The sequence below is a fragment of the Bos mutus genome, chromosome 3 (assembly GCF_027580195.1).
Source record: "Bos mutus isolate GX-2022 chromosome 3, NWIPB_WYAK_1.1, whole genome shotgun sequence".
Lineage (NCBI taxonomy): Eukaryota > Metazoa > Chordata > Mammalia > Artiodactyla > Bovidae > Bos > Bos mutus.
In genome coordinates, this window is record NC_091619.1 from 105932490 (window position 1) to 105949452 (window position 16963).

General features: G+C 44.2%; 1 protein-coding gene across 1 annotated transcript in view; it reads left to right on the forward strand.

Moving 5' to 3' along the window:
- Nucleotides 1-16963, forward strand: part of EPHA10 (EPH receptor A10) — a 42965-nt gene that overhangs the window by 7769 nt on the left and 18233 nt on the right. Inside the window, exons 4-5 of the mRNA XM_070365255.1 lie at nucleotides 2077-2232; nucleotides 2840-3190. Of these exons, the coding sequence (XP_070221356.1) occupies nucleotides 2077-2232; nucleotides 2840-3190 (507 nt within the window). The remainder of the gene's footprint in view (nucleotides 1-2076; nucleotides 2233-2839; nucleotides 3191-16963) is intronic.

Sequence of the window (16963 nt, forward strand, 5' to 3'; positions counted from 1 at the left end):
GTGTCTTCTGCATTGCAGGTGGATTCTTTACTACTGAACCACCTGGGAAATCCCACCACCTGCTTACTGAATGCCAATGTGAGCCAGGTGGCAACCTAACAGCTGTGACTTGCTATTCCCACTCCCCCACAGTGCCCCCTACAGGGGGCAGAGGCCTGCACTCAGATCCCAGCTCTGCCTGGTACTGAGGGGCTGTGAGAAGTTACTCAATCTCTCTGGACTCCCCCTTTCTTCTTAGAGCTGCGGGAAAGTACCCTAGGGGGCTGCTGTGCAATTTAAATGGAAGCACTTTCAAACTGCCAGCATTGTTCAACAGAGGCCGCCTCAGAAGGAGATGGGGTCCCATTACCAAGTATCTGAGCAAAGACTGTGGCTCCTGCTGGGAAAGCTGCTGGAAGATGGGCCAGAGGGCATTCAACTAGAGGACCCCTGAAATTCTGACTCTGACCATGAGGAAAAGAGGAAGGGGTCTGGTTCTCAGGAGTCCCTTCCTGAGTCTGCCCCTCCATACAACCTCTTCTAAATACAGCCTCTCAAAGTAGATATAAGCAATGCTGTCTCTGATTGGACCACCCACCTCTGGGACCCCAGACACACATACACACGGAGAAAGGAGCCTCCCACATTCTTTCCCTCCTGCTGTGCGATCCTGCAAACATGTCCCTCTCTTACTTCCGAAGGAGGTGGGCAGGCCATGCTTAGTGTTCGCATTTGTCTGGTTTCTTGAGGCCAGAGAGGCATAGGAAGTAGCAAGGCTAACACTGGAACCCAGGCCTCCGGAGTCCCAGCCTGACTGCTGCTGCCCAGACCAGATGTTAGTGAGCCCCGTGCTTTGTTCCGAAGGCAGGGACTTCCAAAGGCTCCTGAGCTTTGGAGGCCCTGCCCAAAGCAGCCCAAAGCCCAGGGCTCTAAGCAAGAGGGACCCATCGCCAAACCTAAGCCTCCAGATGGAACCCTCAGCCCCTACCCTCTGCTCCCAGAGAGCTGGAAGTTCTTCCCAAGGGCTAGTCTGCATCCCTTCTGTTGTAGTATGTCTTTTTGGGGTTGGAGAGCCACCAGTCTTCCACAAAAAGCTAAACCAGAGGAGAGGGATAAAGAAATCCTGGCAGGGACAGGGAACCTGGTGAGGACCACCCAAGCTCTGAGAGGAGGGCCAGCAGCCATTGCCTCCCTCCCTGGCCCAGCTGGTGAGAAACCTTTTAAAGTGGGTGTTTAGCTGTTTCCACTCTAGGCCTGTGCTGGAGGAAGAGTAATTACTACCATTAGTGTGCAAATATTGTCTGTACTGGGCTCAGCAGTTTGCATCTTTTATCTCAACCCTCCAACCACCTTTTTGAGGTAGGTATTCTATGCAAGGCTCAGAGAAGTGGACCAACTTGCCCAAGGCCACAAAGCAAATAAGTCGTGCAACTCAGCTGCAAACCCAGGTAGTTTATATATAAAAGCCTGTGCTTTTAACCACCGACTTCTAGGGGAGGTGAGGGAAGTGAGAGAAGCAAAGGAACTGAGGAGGTGTCAGAACCAAGGAACTTTCATGGTCCCTCTTCTCCCTCCACTTAAGAGTGGCAGGCTCCACTCCTAAATGGGGACCAAGTGCGTCAGTAGAGGATTTATGATGCATTAACCCTCAAACAGTGGAGGTGGGAGGATGAGCTCTGACAAGTGTGTATGTGTTTGTGTGTGGCAGTGTTTCTAATTGGGAGTGTGTGGGTGTCTGTCCTTTAGTAACTGGGAAACAACCCTCAGAGGCCTCTCCCTTCTGTCCTCACATCAAAACCAGAAAGCCTGGCTCCTTTTCTTCTAGTGGGCATTAGGGCAGTGTGGTGTGGGCTCTGAACCAGTCGGCTGCGGTTGGAATCCCTCCATTTACTAGCTGTGGGACATCTGGCAAGTTACTTAACCTCTCTGAGCCTTAGTTCCCTCATTTTTGAAATGAGGATAAAGTGCAAATCTCATAGGTTGTTATGAGCATTCAGTGAATTGCTAAAAGCAGCAACGCAGCCCCACCCCAATCAGGAAAGTGGAGGAGAGAGAGGCTGTGGTGTAGCCCCTTCCTCACGCAGTTCCTCCCCGCAGCCTGTCCCCCAGGGTTTTACAAGGTGTCCCCGAGGCGGCCCCTCTGCTCACCGTGCCCAGAGCACAGCCGGGCCCTGGAAAACGCGTCCACGTTCTGCGTGTGCCAGGACAGCTATGCGCGCTCGCCCACCGACCCGCCCTCGGCGTCCTGCACCCGTGAGTCCAGCTCCTGAATGCTTTACCACGGGCAGGGGGTGGGGGGCGGTCTGTAAAGGCGGAATCGAGGTGTGGTGAGGGCAGGGGCTCCACGCTGGGGAGCGCCAGGGCTCACGTGGGGGGCCTGCCCCCCAGACGGCAGAGTGGAGGGAGGGGTGGTCACCGCAGACTTGGGCCTGGGGATGGAAGAACCAGGACAACAGAGAGAATCTAGACGAAGGGATGAGGTTAGGCTCCTTGGGGGATCACCCTGTGGGCCGCCGCCCACCGCTCCCGCCCTCACCTGTCTTAACTCTCCAGTCAGCAGGGGGACTCCCGCCCCTTACACTCTGTTAGGTCCCCAGGTCAGTAACCTCATCCCCTCTCTAACGTCCACCCACCCCATCACTGACCGCGCCCCACTCCCACATCCCGCCCTTCACCCGCCCACCGCCCTCCGCTCCCCTCCCCTGCCCGCCCACGCCCCGCCCTTACCGGCCCCGCCCTTCACAGGCCCCGCCCTTCGCAGGCCCACGCCCCTCCCCTTCCCGCCCGGCCCCGCCCCCTCCCTCCTCTGCTCCGCGGCCGCCCACCCCAACCCCTGACTGCGCCCACCCGTCTCCCCCAGGTCCGCCGTCGGCGCCGCGGGACCTGCAGTACAGCCTGAGCCGCTCGCCGCTGGCGCTGCGGCTGCGCTGGCTGCCGCCGGCCGACTCGGGCGGCCGCTCGGACGTCACGTACTCTCTTCTGTGCCTGCTCTGCGGCCGCGAAGGCCCGGCGGGCGCGTGCGAGCCATGCGGGCCGCGCGTGGCCTTCGTGCCGCGCCAGGTGGGGCTGCGGGAGCGCGCCGCTACGCTGCTGCACCTGCGGCCCGGCGCGCGCTACACCGTGCGCGTGGCCGCGCTCAACGGAGTGTCTGGCCCGGCGGCCGCCGCGGGAGCCACCTACGCGCAGGTCACGGTCTCCACCGGGCCGGGGGGTAAGGTCTTCCGCATCCCGCGCGCTCCCCTGTCTCGCCCACCGCGAGCATCCCCTCAGCCCGCAACCACCCCAGATAAACTGCTATCGCTGGTCTTAACAAAAATCCCCGACCCCGGCGACCCCCACCGAGGTCAGCTCCCCTCCCGAAGGCCAGGCCGGAGGGGCTGAAGATGCTGATGACTCTGTGCCTCTGGGCCACAGAAGTTACGAGTTTTCAGCGAGTCTGCGGGAGCCAGTGCCCACTCCTCTTTCCCGATCTCGGAGCGAACTTTTGCCCCACACCCAGCTCTGCAGTTCCCAGAAAAAAGAGGTGGAAGATTCTGCAGTCTTGCCCCCTCTGTCCAAAAATTTCAGTGGGAAGCCGAATCTTACCTCCTTATTTCCTATCTCAGAAAGAGGGACGCTGTGTGTGTTCCTTGGCCTCTACAAGGATTCTACTGCCTCACCCTCTTTCCTGGTCCTGGAAAAGAGCAAGGAAACACGGAGGGTCGGAGGGTAGGGGCAATAGAATTCACTGGCCAACATGTAACAGTCCCTTTTGGGAGTCTGGAATTTAGATGAATAAGTGAAGACCTGCACTCCTTTAATATCACACCTTCCTCATTCTTGACTTTTATTAAGACTTTTGATTTGCCTCACTCAGCTGGGGTACAGCTTCAAGTAATCCTTCAAGTATCCTTTGCAAGAAATGAGTGTATGATTCCTGAGTCTTTTCATGTCTGAGAAGATAGGATCCTTTTATGACTCTGTCTTGTCTAATGGCAGCTGTGTTGCAGAAAAGTCTGAGGCCAGGGTAATTTTCACTGTTTTGTAGGTAACTTGGGTGCAAAGGTGTACACACGTAGATGTTTGTATAATTCTTTAGCCTACTGGTGAAAATAAAATCTAACAAGTATTGACCTCTTTTCATTGAGTTTGGCTATAACATCGTAAAACTTTCAATCTGTGTACCTCTTTTTATTTCTGAAAGTTTTTTTCAGTTATTACTTTGACTAGAACCTCTTATAACTCTAGTATCTCTCTTAAGAATCTTTCTACGCCTTGAGTTGTACATCCATTTTTCTGATTCTCAAATCTTGTCACTTCCTTTGTCATTTTCAGCTCTCAGTCCATTTCCTCTGCCTTCTGGGAGAGGGTTCCCAACTTGTCTGGTCTTCTGGAAGAACAGTTGTTTTGTTTTTTCCAATTATCCCTATCTAACATTTGCTATTGCATTTACATTTAGCAATTTTTTTTCTGTCTTCTTTTTTTTTTTTGGCTGCCCTAAGTCATTGCTGTGTGTGGGCTTTCTCTAGTTGCAGAGAACAGGGGCTCCTCTTCCCTGTGGTGGCTTCTCTTGCTGTGGCATGCAGGGCTTTAGGGCCCTCAAGCTTCAGTAGTTGTGGCACAAGAACTTAGTTGCCCCGTGGTAAGTGGGATCTTCCCAGGCCAGGAATCATACCTGTGTCCCTTGTATTGGCACTGGGCCATCAGGAAAGTCCTGCATTTACATTTTAAAAATTCAGTATAGAAAATGAAAGAAAGCACCCAGAATCCTGTTATCCAGAGATAAACACAACTACTAATATCTTGGAGTATATCCTTCCACATTTTTTCTATATTTATATCCATACCAAAAATTATCTACTATAAATCCCCCTTTGCAAAATATATGCAACACAAATTTTAATCTAGTATTTCCTGATAACAGTCATATTTTGATATAGATGGATTTAAAAATCATGTTAAGGAAATAATCTTCTGCTTCCATTTTATTAATAAAAACACTAAGCTTCCACTGATTGAGGGCTGCTCTGTGTTGGGTACCATGCAATATGATTTTCTACATTAATTCATTTAAATAGAATTATGATCATCTTTCAGATGATAAAACTGAAGTCTGAGAGGCCAAGTGAATTATCCAAAGTCAGCCAGAACTCAGGTCTGTCTATTACCAAAGCCCTGCTTTTATCTCCTTGGCCATATAATGCTTTTGCTTTAAAAAAGTCAGCAATGGATGTTAATTTTACAAAATGCTTCTTCAGCATCTTTCAAGATGACCACGTGTTTTTTTCCTTTGAACTTTTGATATGATGAGTTCTACTAGTGGATTTTACAATGTGATTCTCTGCATCCCTAGATTATACCGTACCGCAGACGGGTGTGTTATTCTTTTAATATGTGCTGAATTAATTTGCTTATATTTTAATATTTCCCATCTACATTTATAAGGGAGATTAGTTTTTGTGTTCTTTGTCAAGTTTTAGCATTTTGGTAATGCTGGCTTTGAAAAAGCCATCAGGGATAATCTTTTCTTTTTCTCTGCTCTGGAATAGTTTAAATAGCACAGTTATCATTCTTTGGAGACAGGCAGAACTGCCTGGGAAACTGTATTTTTTTAGTGGGAAAGTTTGCTGATGGCCCAGTCTTTTCTGTAACTTCCTTTTGAGTCACTGTTGTTAATCTGTACTTCCACAGAACATCTTTTGATGATCTTTTTCTAACTTATTAGCCCAGAAATGTTTATTTAAAAACTTTCTATAGTATCTAGAGTTTACTTTCTCTTTCTTCATATTGTGCCCTGTGATTTCTTTCTTAAAAATTATTCTTGGAAGGAATTTATTTTATTGGTTATGACAGATAACCAGCTCTTGAACTCATCAATTCCACTGCTCTTTACTTTTGTCAATTATTTTATGATTTTATCTTTCCTGATACCATCCTCCTGCTTTCCTGAGGTCTTTTTCTAGGTGAGTTCAGTGCTTAGTTGTTATAGTTTTAATATTTTAAGTCTAAGAAATTTCCTCTGAGTTTAGCTTTGGTCACATCTAGTATGTTTTTATACACTGCACATTGTTCATATTGTCATTTTCTTTGTAGATATAATTCACATACCATAAAATTTCACATACCTTTTAAAGTGTGCAATTCAGTCATTTTTTCCTATGCAACTATCACAGACTCTCTAATTCCAAAACATTTTCATCAGCCCCAAAAGAAAGCCCATTAACAGTCACTCCCGATTCCTCCCACCCACCCTAGCCCCTAATAACCACTAATCCACTTTCTGTTTCTATGGATTTTCCTATTCTGATCATTTTATAACCATGGAATTATACAATGTGTAGACTTTTTTTCACTTAGCATAATGTTTTCAAGGCTTGTCCATGTTGTAGCATGTATCAGTATTGCATCCTTTATATGGCTAATGTTCCATTGTGTGGATATACCACAAGTTTGTTTATTCATTCATCAGTTTATGGGATTTGGACTGGTTCTGATTTTTGGCTATTAGAGTAATGCTGCTATGAACATTCCTGTACAAGTTTTGTGGAAACATAAGTTTTCAGTTCTCTTGGGTATATACTTAGGAGTGGAATTGCTAGGTCATATGGTGTCATAGATTGAATTATCTCCCCCAAATTCCTATATTGAAGCCTTAACCCCCAGTGTTACTATATTTGGAGATAGGGCCTTTAAGGAAATAATTAATGGTAATGAGCCCACCTTTGGCCTCCTGATGGGAAGAGCTAACTCTTTGGAAAAGACCCTGATGCTGGAAAAGACTGAAGGCAAGAGGAGAAGTAGGCAACAGAAGATGAGACAGTTGGATGGAATCACTGACTCTATGGACATGAGTTTGAACAAACTCAGGGAGATGGTGAAGGACAGGGAAGCCTGGTGTGCTGCAGTTCATGGGGTTGCAAAGAGCTGGACATGGCTTAGCAACTGAACAACAGTGAGACCATAACGGAGAGGCCGGAATCCCAGGGACTTACAAGGTGTCCTTACAAGAGGAGGAACACACACCAGAACTCATTTATACCCTTTGTCCATACACAGGGGAAAGGACAGGTGAGGATACAGCAAGAAGGTGGCTGGGAGCGAGTCAGGAAGAGAGCCCTTACCAGAACACAAATATGAACCTGCAAGCATCCTCTGGAATTTCTAGTCTTTAGAACTGTAAGAAAATACATTTTTGTTGTTTAAGCCACCAGTCTGTAGTGTCTCGTTATGGCAGTCGCATGGACCAATATATATGGAAACTTAAAAAAAATCTTTTTGAGGAGCTGCTTAACTTATTGAGGCATTGCCAAACTGCCTTCCAAAGCAACTGTACCATTTTACATTCCCACCAGCAATGTACAAAGCTTCCAGTTTCTCCACATCCTCACCAACACCTGCTTGTCTTGCCAATTACAGCCATCCTAGTCGATGTGAAGTGATACTTCACTGCAGTTTCAGTTTATATTTCCGTAATGACTACTGATGTTGAACCTCTTTTCAATGTGCTGGGTTTTCTTTTTGTCATTGAGTTATGAGTTTGGGGGTTTTTTTTGCCTAATATATACATATATTATGGATACTTTTGTATTACTTCCTTGGATTGCTGTAACAAATTTCTAAAAGTTGGATGGCTTAAAACAAACTTATCGTCTCACACTTCTGGAAGCGAGAAGTTTGAAATCAAGGTGTCAGCAGGACCATGCTCTGTGTGACTGTTGTAGGGCAGAAGGGTTCCTTCCTTCTAGCCCTTGGAATTAGCTGGCAGTCCTTGGCCTTTCTTGGTTCACAGATGCATCTCTCCAGTCACATGGCTCTCTTTCCTACATGTCTTCACGTCATCTCCCCTCCATCAGTGTCTGTCTCTGTGTCTGAACTTCCTCCCTTTCAGAAGGACATCAGTCACACTGGGTAAGTCCCACCTAAATGACTTCATGTTGACTTGATTACCTCTGTGAAGACCATATTTCCAAATAAAGTCACATTCTAGAGGTACTGGGCATTAGGACCTCAACATATCTTTTTGAGAGAAAACAATTCCATACATAACAACCATTGTACACATGATTTGCAAATATTTGCTCTGTGAATTGTCACTCACTTTCTTTTTGGCAATTGAGGCATAATTGACATATAACATTAATTTTAGGTATACAACATAATGATTTGGTATTTGTATATACTGTAGAGTGATCACCACAATAAGTCTAGAACATCCGTAACCATCTATAACCACACACAGTTATAAATTGTTTTGCTTATGATGAAATCTTTTAAGACGTACTCTCAGCAATTTTCAAGTATACAACATAGTGTTTTTAATTGTAATCACCACACTAGTTACCACCCTGTACGTTACATTTCCGGGACTTATGTATTTTATAACAGGAAACTTGTCCATTTTGACCACCTTCACCCAGTTTGCTCACCCCCTGCCTCTGGCAACAAGCTGTCTTCCACTTTCTTTTTTTGTCTGAGCCCTTGGCAGTGAAAGCACGGAGTTCTAACCATTGGACCATCAGGGGATTCCCTGTCCTTCACTTTCTTAGTACTATCCTCTGAAGCTCAACATTTTAAATTTTGATGAAGCCCAGTTTGTTTTTTTAAGTTGCTTGTGCTTTTGGTTTCATATCTAAGACACCATTACCTAAATCAAGGTCGTGAGGATTTGCACCTATGTTTTCTACTACTATTGTCCTTTTGACTAAAAGTGTTGTGGAGAATGTGTTTTAATTTCTGGATGACTTACTTTGTTATCTTTTTGTTCCTGATTTTACTGCTTCATGTTTGGAGAAGGAGGTTTGTACAGTGTTTACATTTTTATTTTGTTTGCTGCATGGTTTGTGGGATCTTAATTCTGCAACTAGGGTTTGAACCCACTCGTTGGCAGTGACAGCACCAGGTCCTAACCACTGGACTGCCAGGGAATTGCCTACAGCGTTTCCTTTTTAAGGAACCGGTGGAGTTTTCTCTGTGGGTTACGATATGGTGACCATTTTAATGATTCCACGGCTGCTTTGAAGCAATGCATACTTCGCTTTTTTTTAAAATTATTATTATTGCAGTGTTCTCACTCTCCCTCTTTCCTCATATATACTAAGTACTATATTATTCAATTTTTCTATTTCCTTCTTACTGTCTGCTTGATATTCCAAAGACTAAGAAGTTTAAATTTCCCATTCTGCTTGTGATTTTGTTAAATTCCATGTATTTATAATGACTTTTAAATATTTCGATTTTGCTAACGCATTTTTAGTTTCCCTACAAGCGTTTCTCACCTTCTCCACTTTTATCTCATGTCATCCTGTTTCTTTTTCTTCTCCATCTGTTTTCCCTTCATTGCCTTCTGCTTCTATTTCAAGAGGCTGTGTTTTCTTTCATCTTCTTAAAGATGCCAAACAGTCTCCTTCCTTGTTCTTCTAACTGTCATATTAATCACCCTTCAAGATCTGTTCCTCCTGAGTTTTCAGAATAATACTTTTCTTTTTTTCGCTAATTAGAAATATTTTTTTCATATGCCCATTTTCTTAGTTTTTTTTCTCTTTACTTATTCTGGAATAAGGAAATAGCTGATATTTGCCCAAAAAAACCCAAAAACCAAACCAAGACCACGACACATGAATTGTCCTTTGGATTGGTCTGTGAAGCTTTCAGCCACAAGTAACGGTGCAATTCAGTGCAAATGACCTTTGACTGAAATGACTCCTTAGCTAACCTAAGAAGAGTAAAATTAGAGCTTGGTTAATTCAGCAACTGAACACTGCTCTCAAGGACCCAGGTTCTTTCTTTCTCTGCAGTCTTCTGTCCTTATAACCTAGGCTGGCTCCCTTATGGTGGCAAGATGGATACAGCCACTCCAGACATCACACCCTGCCATCCAGGGCCGAGAAATAACTGTTTCGTCCTTGTTGGTGTCTTTTTAAGAGCAGGAAGCCTTTCCCAGGCACTTCCCTGGTGGTGCAGTGGTTGAGACTTTGCCTTCCAGTGCAAGAGGGTATGGGTTCCATCCTGGGTTGGGGAGTTAAGATCCCACATGCCTTGCAACCAAAAAACCAAAACATAAAAGAGCAGAAGCCAAATTGTAACAAATTCAATAAACACTTTTTTTTTTTAAAGTAACCTTTCCCAGAATCCCTCTTCCTCTTAGGTGGTTTCTCCTTTTCTTGGCCAGAATTAGATTGTGAATCCAACCCTGATCCAATTATTGGCAAGGGGAATGAGTGCACATGAATGCTTTGGGACAATCAGAATCAACCTGAGTCATCAGACAGTAGACCCTGAATCCAAAACTGGGCTTGGTCAGCAGGAAAGTGGGGCATGGCTGTTGAAGAGCCAGTGTCTGCTGGACTCTTGGCCCCACTCGGGTGCTGGTTGAACCACATAACAAATGTACGGTGGGAGAGCAGGTGCTGGGGCTCTGTTTTTAGCTTCGTCCTCAGGGTTTATCAGGCTTTCATCTAACATCACTCTGCGGGGCTGAAATGGAACCTTCTCCTATCTCTATATCCTGGCCATCTGATAACAGTCAGAAGATGTAGTTTTAAAAAATGTCATTCCTGGCTCTTTCCTATCTCTGCCCTCCATCTGTATCTACAAGAGGTTGCACCCCTTCCTAGGACGTCTCATCGCCCCTCTTCCCTTTGTGCCTGCATCTTTTCTGGGAGCTGCCATCTCCAAGTGTATCTGGGCTGAGAGGCCCTCTCAGGGGATAGGGGAAGCAACTACACAGTGAAGTGACGGCTGTGCGCTCATTGTCCAGTCACAAAGACCTTGCTTTTCTTGTTTTTTAAAGGGTCAGACAGTGGGAGGAAGGATAAAGGATCTTTCAAGTTATTTTTAGGATGGGAGGCAATGTCACTCTGTGGGCAGCATAGCCTGGGGGTTCACTACAATTGTATTTTTCAGTCCAGTCCCACTGGCTTTATCATAGGTGGAAATATGCCACTCTACTCCCCATCCCCGATTCTGGCAGTTAGCTGTCAAGACTCGTTTATGGTGACATTTCTGTGTTTTCCATATATTTGGGTTTTATTTAGAATTTGGAAGAGAGATCAATTAATGGGAGCTGTTAGATGGTGATCATTTGAAACTGGAAGCCCTGTTTATATACTTTTCAAATACAGCTCCTTACGCCCTTGTCTCCATTTCCTTGACTCCTTGCTACCTGCTGTTTTGTTGTTGTTCAGTCACTAAGTTGTGTCCAACTCTTTGTGATCTCATGGGCTGCAGCACACCAGGCTCCTCAGTCCTTCACTATCTCCCAAAGTTTGCTCAAATTCGTGTCTGTTAAATTGGACAAGGTGGTGCTATCTAACCATCTCGTCCTCTACCACCCCTTCTCCGTTTGCCTTCAGTCTTTCCCAGCATCAGGATGCAATGAGTTTGCTTTTTGCTTCGGGTGGTCAAAGTTCTGGAGATTCAGGTTCAGTATCAGTCCTTACAGTGAATATTCAGGGTTGGTTTCCTTTAAGATTGACTGATTTGATCTCCTTGCAGTCCAAGGGACTCTCACAGGTCTTCTCCAGCACGACAATTTGAAAGCATCAATTCTTTGGCACTCAACCTTCTTTACGGTCCAACTCTCACATCTGTACATGACTACTGGGAAAACTATAGCTGTCACTATATGGACCTTTGTCAGCAAAGTGATGTCTCTGCTTTTTAATACACTGTCTTTGTCTGTCATAGCTTTCTTTCCAAGAAGCAAGTATCTTTTAATTTCATAGCTGCAGTCACTGTCCACAGTGATTCTGGAGCCCAAGAAAATAAAGTCTGTCACTGCTTCCAGTTTTTCCCCTTCTATTTGCCATGAAGTTATGGGACTGGATGCAATGATCTTTGTTTTTTGAATGTTGAGTTTTAAGCCAGCTTTTTCACTCTCCTCTTTCACTCTCATCAAGAGGCTCTTTAGCTCCTCTTCACTTTCTGCCATTAGAGTGGTAACATCTGCATATCTGAGGCTGTTGATATTTCTTCTGTCAATTTTGATCCTAGCTTGTGATTCATCCAGCCCAGCATTTTGAACAATGTACTCTGCATAGAAGTTAAATAAGCAGGATGACAATATACAGCCTTGATGTACTCCTTTCCCAATTTTGAACCATTCTGTTCCATGTCTGGTTCTAACTGTTGCTTCTTGACCCAAATACAGGTTTCTCAGGAGACAGGTAAGATGGTCTGGTATTCCCATCTCTTTAAGAGTTTTCCAGTTTCTTGTGATTCTCACAGTCAAAGGCTTTAGCATAGTCAATGAAGCAGAAGTAGATGTTTTTCTGGAATTCCCTTGCTTTCTACATGATCCAGCAAATGTTGGCAATCTGATCTTTGGTTCCTCTGCCTTTTCTAAACCCAGCCTGTACATCTGAAAGTTCTCAGTTCACATACTGCTGAAGCCTAGCCTGAAGGATTTTGAGCATAACCTTGCTAGCATATGAAATGAGTGCAATTGTACATTCAAAGAATGTTTGAACATTCTTTGGCATTGCCCTTTTTGGGATTGGAATGAAAACTGACCTATTCCAGTCCTGTGGCTACTTCCTGCTGTCTGCTTTCTCTGAATGCCCTGAAGACACTAGAAGCCTCCACATTGTTAAACCCAGTGGCACTTTGAATTGTTTTGTTACCCGTCTTTGCTCTGCATATGACACTGCCAACCAGCATCTCCTTTTGCCGGTAAATGTGGTATTGAGTGCTTGTTCTATGTCAAGTATTGTGCTATGCTCTTTATATGTTATTAATTCATAAAATTCTCAAAGCAAGTATGAAGAGGTCATTATTGTTTCCCATCTACGTGTAAGGGGATTGAGGCTCTTGCTTGTGGACCAGTAGCTAAAAACAGGAAGAGTCAAGCGGGAACCTTCCTAAAAGTTCTTTTTCCTGGGCTTCTATAGCCTCATTTGTTCCTGGTTTTTCTTCTCCTCTCTTTGGCTCCTCCTTCCCAAGCTCTTCTTTCTTTGCCTGCCTCTTAAGTGTGGTCATTTCTTGGGCTTGTTTCCTAATAGCTGTGGCTTCTCTCCCTTTCTGCATTGCCCTGGGCAGTTTCATCAAATCTCCTTCGAATGGCTCTCAGATCTCCATCTCCCTCCGGGATACCTTTTGTGAACCTTGGAACCACTTGTGGGGTTAGTCGCTCGTATCTGACTCTTTGCGACCCCCATGGACTGTAGCCCACCAGGCTCCTCTGTCCATGGGATTCTCCAGGCAAGAATGCTGGAGTGGGTTGTCATGCCCTCTGTCAGGGAATCTTCCCGGCCCAGGAACTGAACCCGAGTCTCATGTGTCTCCTGTATTGCAGGTGGGTTCTTTACCAGCTGAGCCATCAGGGAAGCTCTTGGAACCACTTCAGATCAGATTAGATCAGATTAGTCGCTCAGTCGTGTCCGACTCTGCGACCCCATGAATCGCAGCACGCCAGGCCTCCCTGTCCATCACCAACTCCCAGAGTTCACCCAGACTCACATCCATTGAGTCAGTGATGCCATCCACTTACCCATCCGCTTTCCTAGCATCTTCGGTTGGGAAACCCTCTGTTCAACACACACTGGAATCACTGAGAAGCTTTTTAAAAAGATAGTAATGCCTGAATCCCACCCCACAGAAACTGATTTAATTGCTTTGGGTTGTGTGACCTGAGCATCACTATTATTTTTTATTATGGTAAAAAGCGTATAACAGGAAATTTACCAAATTAACCGTTTTTAGTGTACAGTACAGTAGCATTAACTGTATGCATGTCATCATACAACAGACCCCTATAGACTTTTCATCTTGCAAAATGCAAACTATTAAAAAAAATGCAAACTCTATACTTCTTGAGCAACAACTCCTCTTCTCTCCTCCTCCCAGACCATGGCAACCACATTCTACCTTCTAAGAGTTCAGTTACTTTAGATAGCTTACGTAGAAGTGGAATCATGCAGTATTTGTCTCTTTGTGACTGGCTTATTTCACTCAGCATAATGTCCTCAAAGTTGATCCATGTTGTAGCATACGACAGAATTTCCTTTCTTTAAGCTGAGTAGTATTCCGTTGTATGTCTGTATCACATTTTCTTTTTTTTTTTTTCTTTCTACCTTTTTGAGACATCATTGACATGTATGACATATTACATACATTGACATATGTAATTCTAAATTCTGTGTGTAATTCTAAATATGATTTGGTACACGTGTATATTGTGAAATGCTTGCCATGGGAAGGTTAGTTAACACATCCATCCTCTCACATAATTACATTTTGTGCATGGTGCAAACACTGATGATCTGTCTTAGCAGCTTTCAAGTACACCATGATATACACTGCTGCTGCTGCTGCTAAGTCGCTTCAGTTGTGTCTGACTCTGTGCAACCCCATAGACGGCAGCCCATGAGGCTCCCCCATCCCTGGGATTTTCCAGGCAAGAACGCTGGAGTGGGTTGCCATTTCCTTCTCCAGTGCATGAAAGTGAAAAGTGAAAGTGAAGTCGCTCAGTCGTGTCCGACTCTTAGCGACCCCGTGGACTGCAGACTACCAGGCTCCTCTGTCCATGGGATTTTCCAGGCAAGAGTAATGGAGTGGGGTGCCATTGCCTTCTCCATGATATACACTAGATCCCCTGATTTTATTCTTCTTATAATTGGAAGCCTGGATCTTTGACTAGCATCTTCCCATTTCCCCCATGTCCTATCTCTTGGCAAAAATCCAATCTATTCTCTGTTCTCTGAGTTTGGCTTTTCTAGATTCTACGTATAAGTGACATCAGGCAATATTTGTCTCTCTGTTTTATTTTGCTTAGCATAATGCCCTCAGGGTTCATCTGTGCTTTTGCTAATGGAAGGATTTCTTTTTTTAAAAAATGGCTGAATAACATATCATTAAATATATATGTATATGATTTTGTCTTTATCCATTCGTCTGTCAGCAGACACTTAGATTGTTTCTGTATCTTGGCTATTGTCAATAACGCTGCAATGAACAGGAGAGTGCAGTAGTCTGTACAAAATTGTGATTTCATTTCCTCGGGCTACATACTCAGAAGAGGGATTGCTAGCTCACACGGTAGTTCTATCTTTATTTTGTTTTTCATTAATATTTTTGTTGAAGTATAGTTGATTCACAACGTTGCGTTAGTTTCTGCTATACAGCAAAGTGATGCAGTTATATACATTTAAAAAATGCTCATTTCCATTATGGTTTATCATAGGATACTGACCATAGTCCTCTGTGCTGTACAGTAGGACTTAGTTGTTCGTCCCTTCTCTGCATAGAAGCTTACATCTGCTACCCCAACCTCCCACTCTGCCCCTCTCCAGGCTCCCTCCCACCTTGGCAACCACCAGCCTGACTTCCGTATCTGAGGTTCTGTTTCATGGATGGGTTTACTTGTGTCATATTTTAGACTCCGCATGTAAGCACTAGCATATGGCATTTGTCTTTCTCTTTATGACTTACTTAATATGATTATCTCTAGTTGGATCCTATTTTTATATTTTTATAAGAACCTCCGTATGTTTTTCATAGTGTTTGCACTAATTTACATTCCCGCCAACAGTGCACAGGGTTCCGGTCTCTCCACAGTCTCACTAACACTTGTTATTTCTGCCTTTTGTTTATTTTTGATCCTAACAGGTACGAGGTGATATCTCATAGTTTTGACTTCCATTCCCCTCATGATTAGTGATATTGAACATCTTTTTATGTGCTTATTGGCCATTTGCACATCTTTGGAGAAATGTCTATTCAAGTCCTCTGCCCATTTAAAAAAAATTGTATTTATTTATTAGTTTTGGCTCTGTTGGGTCTTTGCTGCTGTTCCCGGGCTTTCTCTAGGTGGGGAGCGCAGGGACTACTCTCCGCCGCAGCGTGCAGGCTTCTCAGCGTGGTGGCTTCTCTTGTGGAGCCCGGGCTCTAGAGAGAGCACAGGCTCACTGGTTGTGGTGCGCGGGCCTCACGGCATGTGAAGTCTTCCGGGAGCAGGGATCGAACCCGTGTCCGTTGCACTGGCAGGTAGATTCTCAATGCTGGACGACCAGGGAAGTCCCTGCCCATTTTTAAATTGGGTTATTTGTGGGGTTTGGTGGTGTTATTGCTGAATTGAAGGAGTTCTTTTTATATTCTGGACATTAACCCCTTATCAGATATGTGGCTAGTAAATATTTTCCCCCATTCCATAGGTTGCCTTTTCACTCTGTTGATTGTTTCCTTTATTGTCCTGATGTTTTTAAGTTTGTAGTGCCATTTGTTGTTTTTACATTTGCTGTCTATGCTTTTTGCTTTTTGTGTCATATTCAAGAAATCTGCCAAATTCAGTATCAGGAAGTTTTTCCTCTATATTTTCTTTTAGAAGTTTCAGGTCTTACGTTTATGTCTGTAATTCATTTTGAATTCATTTTGTATGTAGTGTAAACTAAGGGCCCAACTTAATTTTTTTCATGTGGATATTCAATTTTCCTACCACCATTTGTTAAAGAAGCTTTTTTATTTTGTAATAAACTTAAGTAAGTGGGATTGCTTTCTTGATTTTTCACTTCATATTGTTCATTGTTAGTGGGTGGAAATGCGAATGAGTTTCTGTGATTTGATTTTGTATCCTGCAATTTTGGCAACAGTATTTTCTGTGGAACCTTTAGTGTTTTCTACATATAAGATTATGTCATCTGTGGACAGAGATCATTTTACTTCCTCCATTCCAATCTGGAAGCCTTTTATTTCTTTTTCTTGCCTAATTGCACTGTCTAGGACTTCCAGGACTGTGCTGAATAGAAGTGGCAAGATTCCTAATCTTCAAAGGAAAGCTCTCAGCTTTTCACCATTAAGTATGATGTTAGCTGGAGCTTTTCATATATGGCCTTTATTTTGTTGAGGTAATAGATGGGGAAACAGTGGAAACAGTGTCAGACTTTATTTTTGAGGGCTACAAAATCACTGCAGATGGTGATTGCAGCCATGAATTTAAAAGATGCTTACTTCTTGGAAGGAAAGTTATGACCAACCTAGATAGCATATTCAAAAGCAGAGACATTACTTTGCC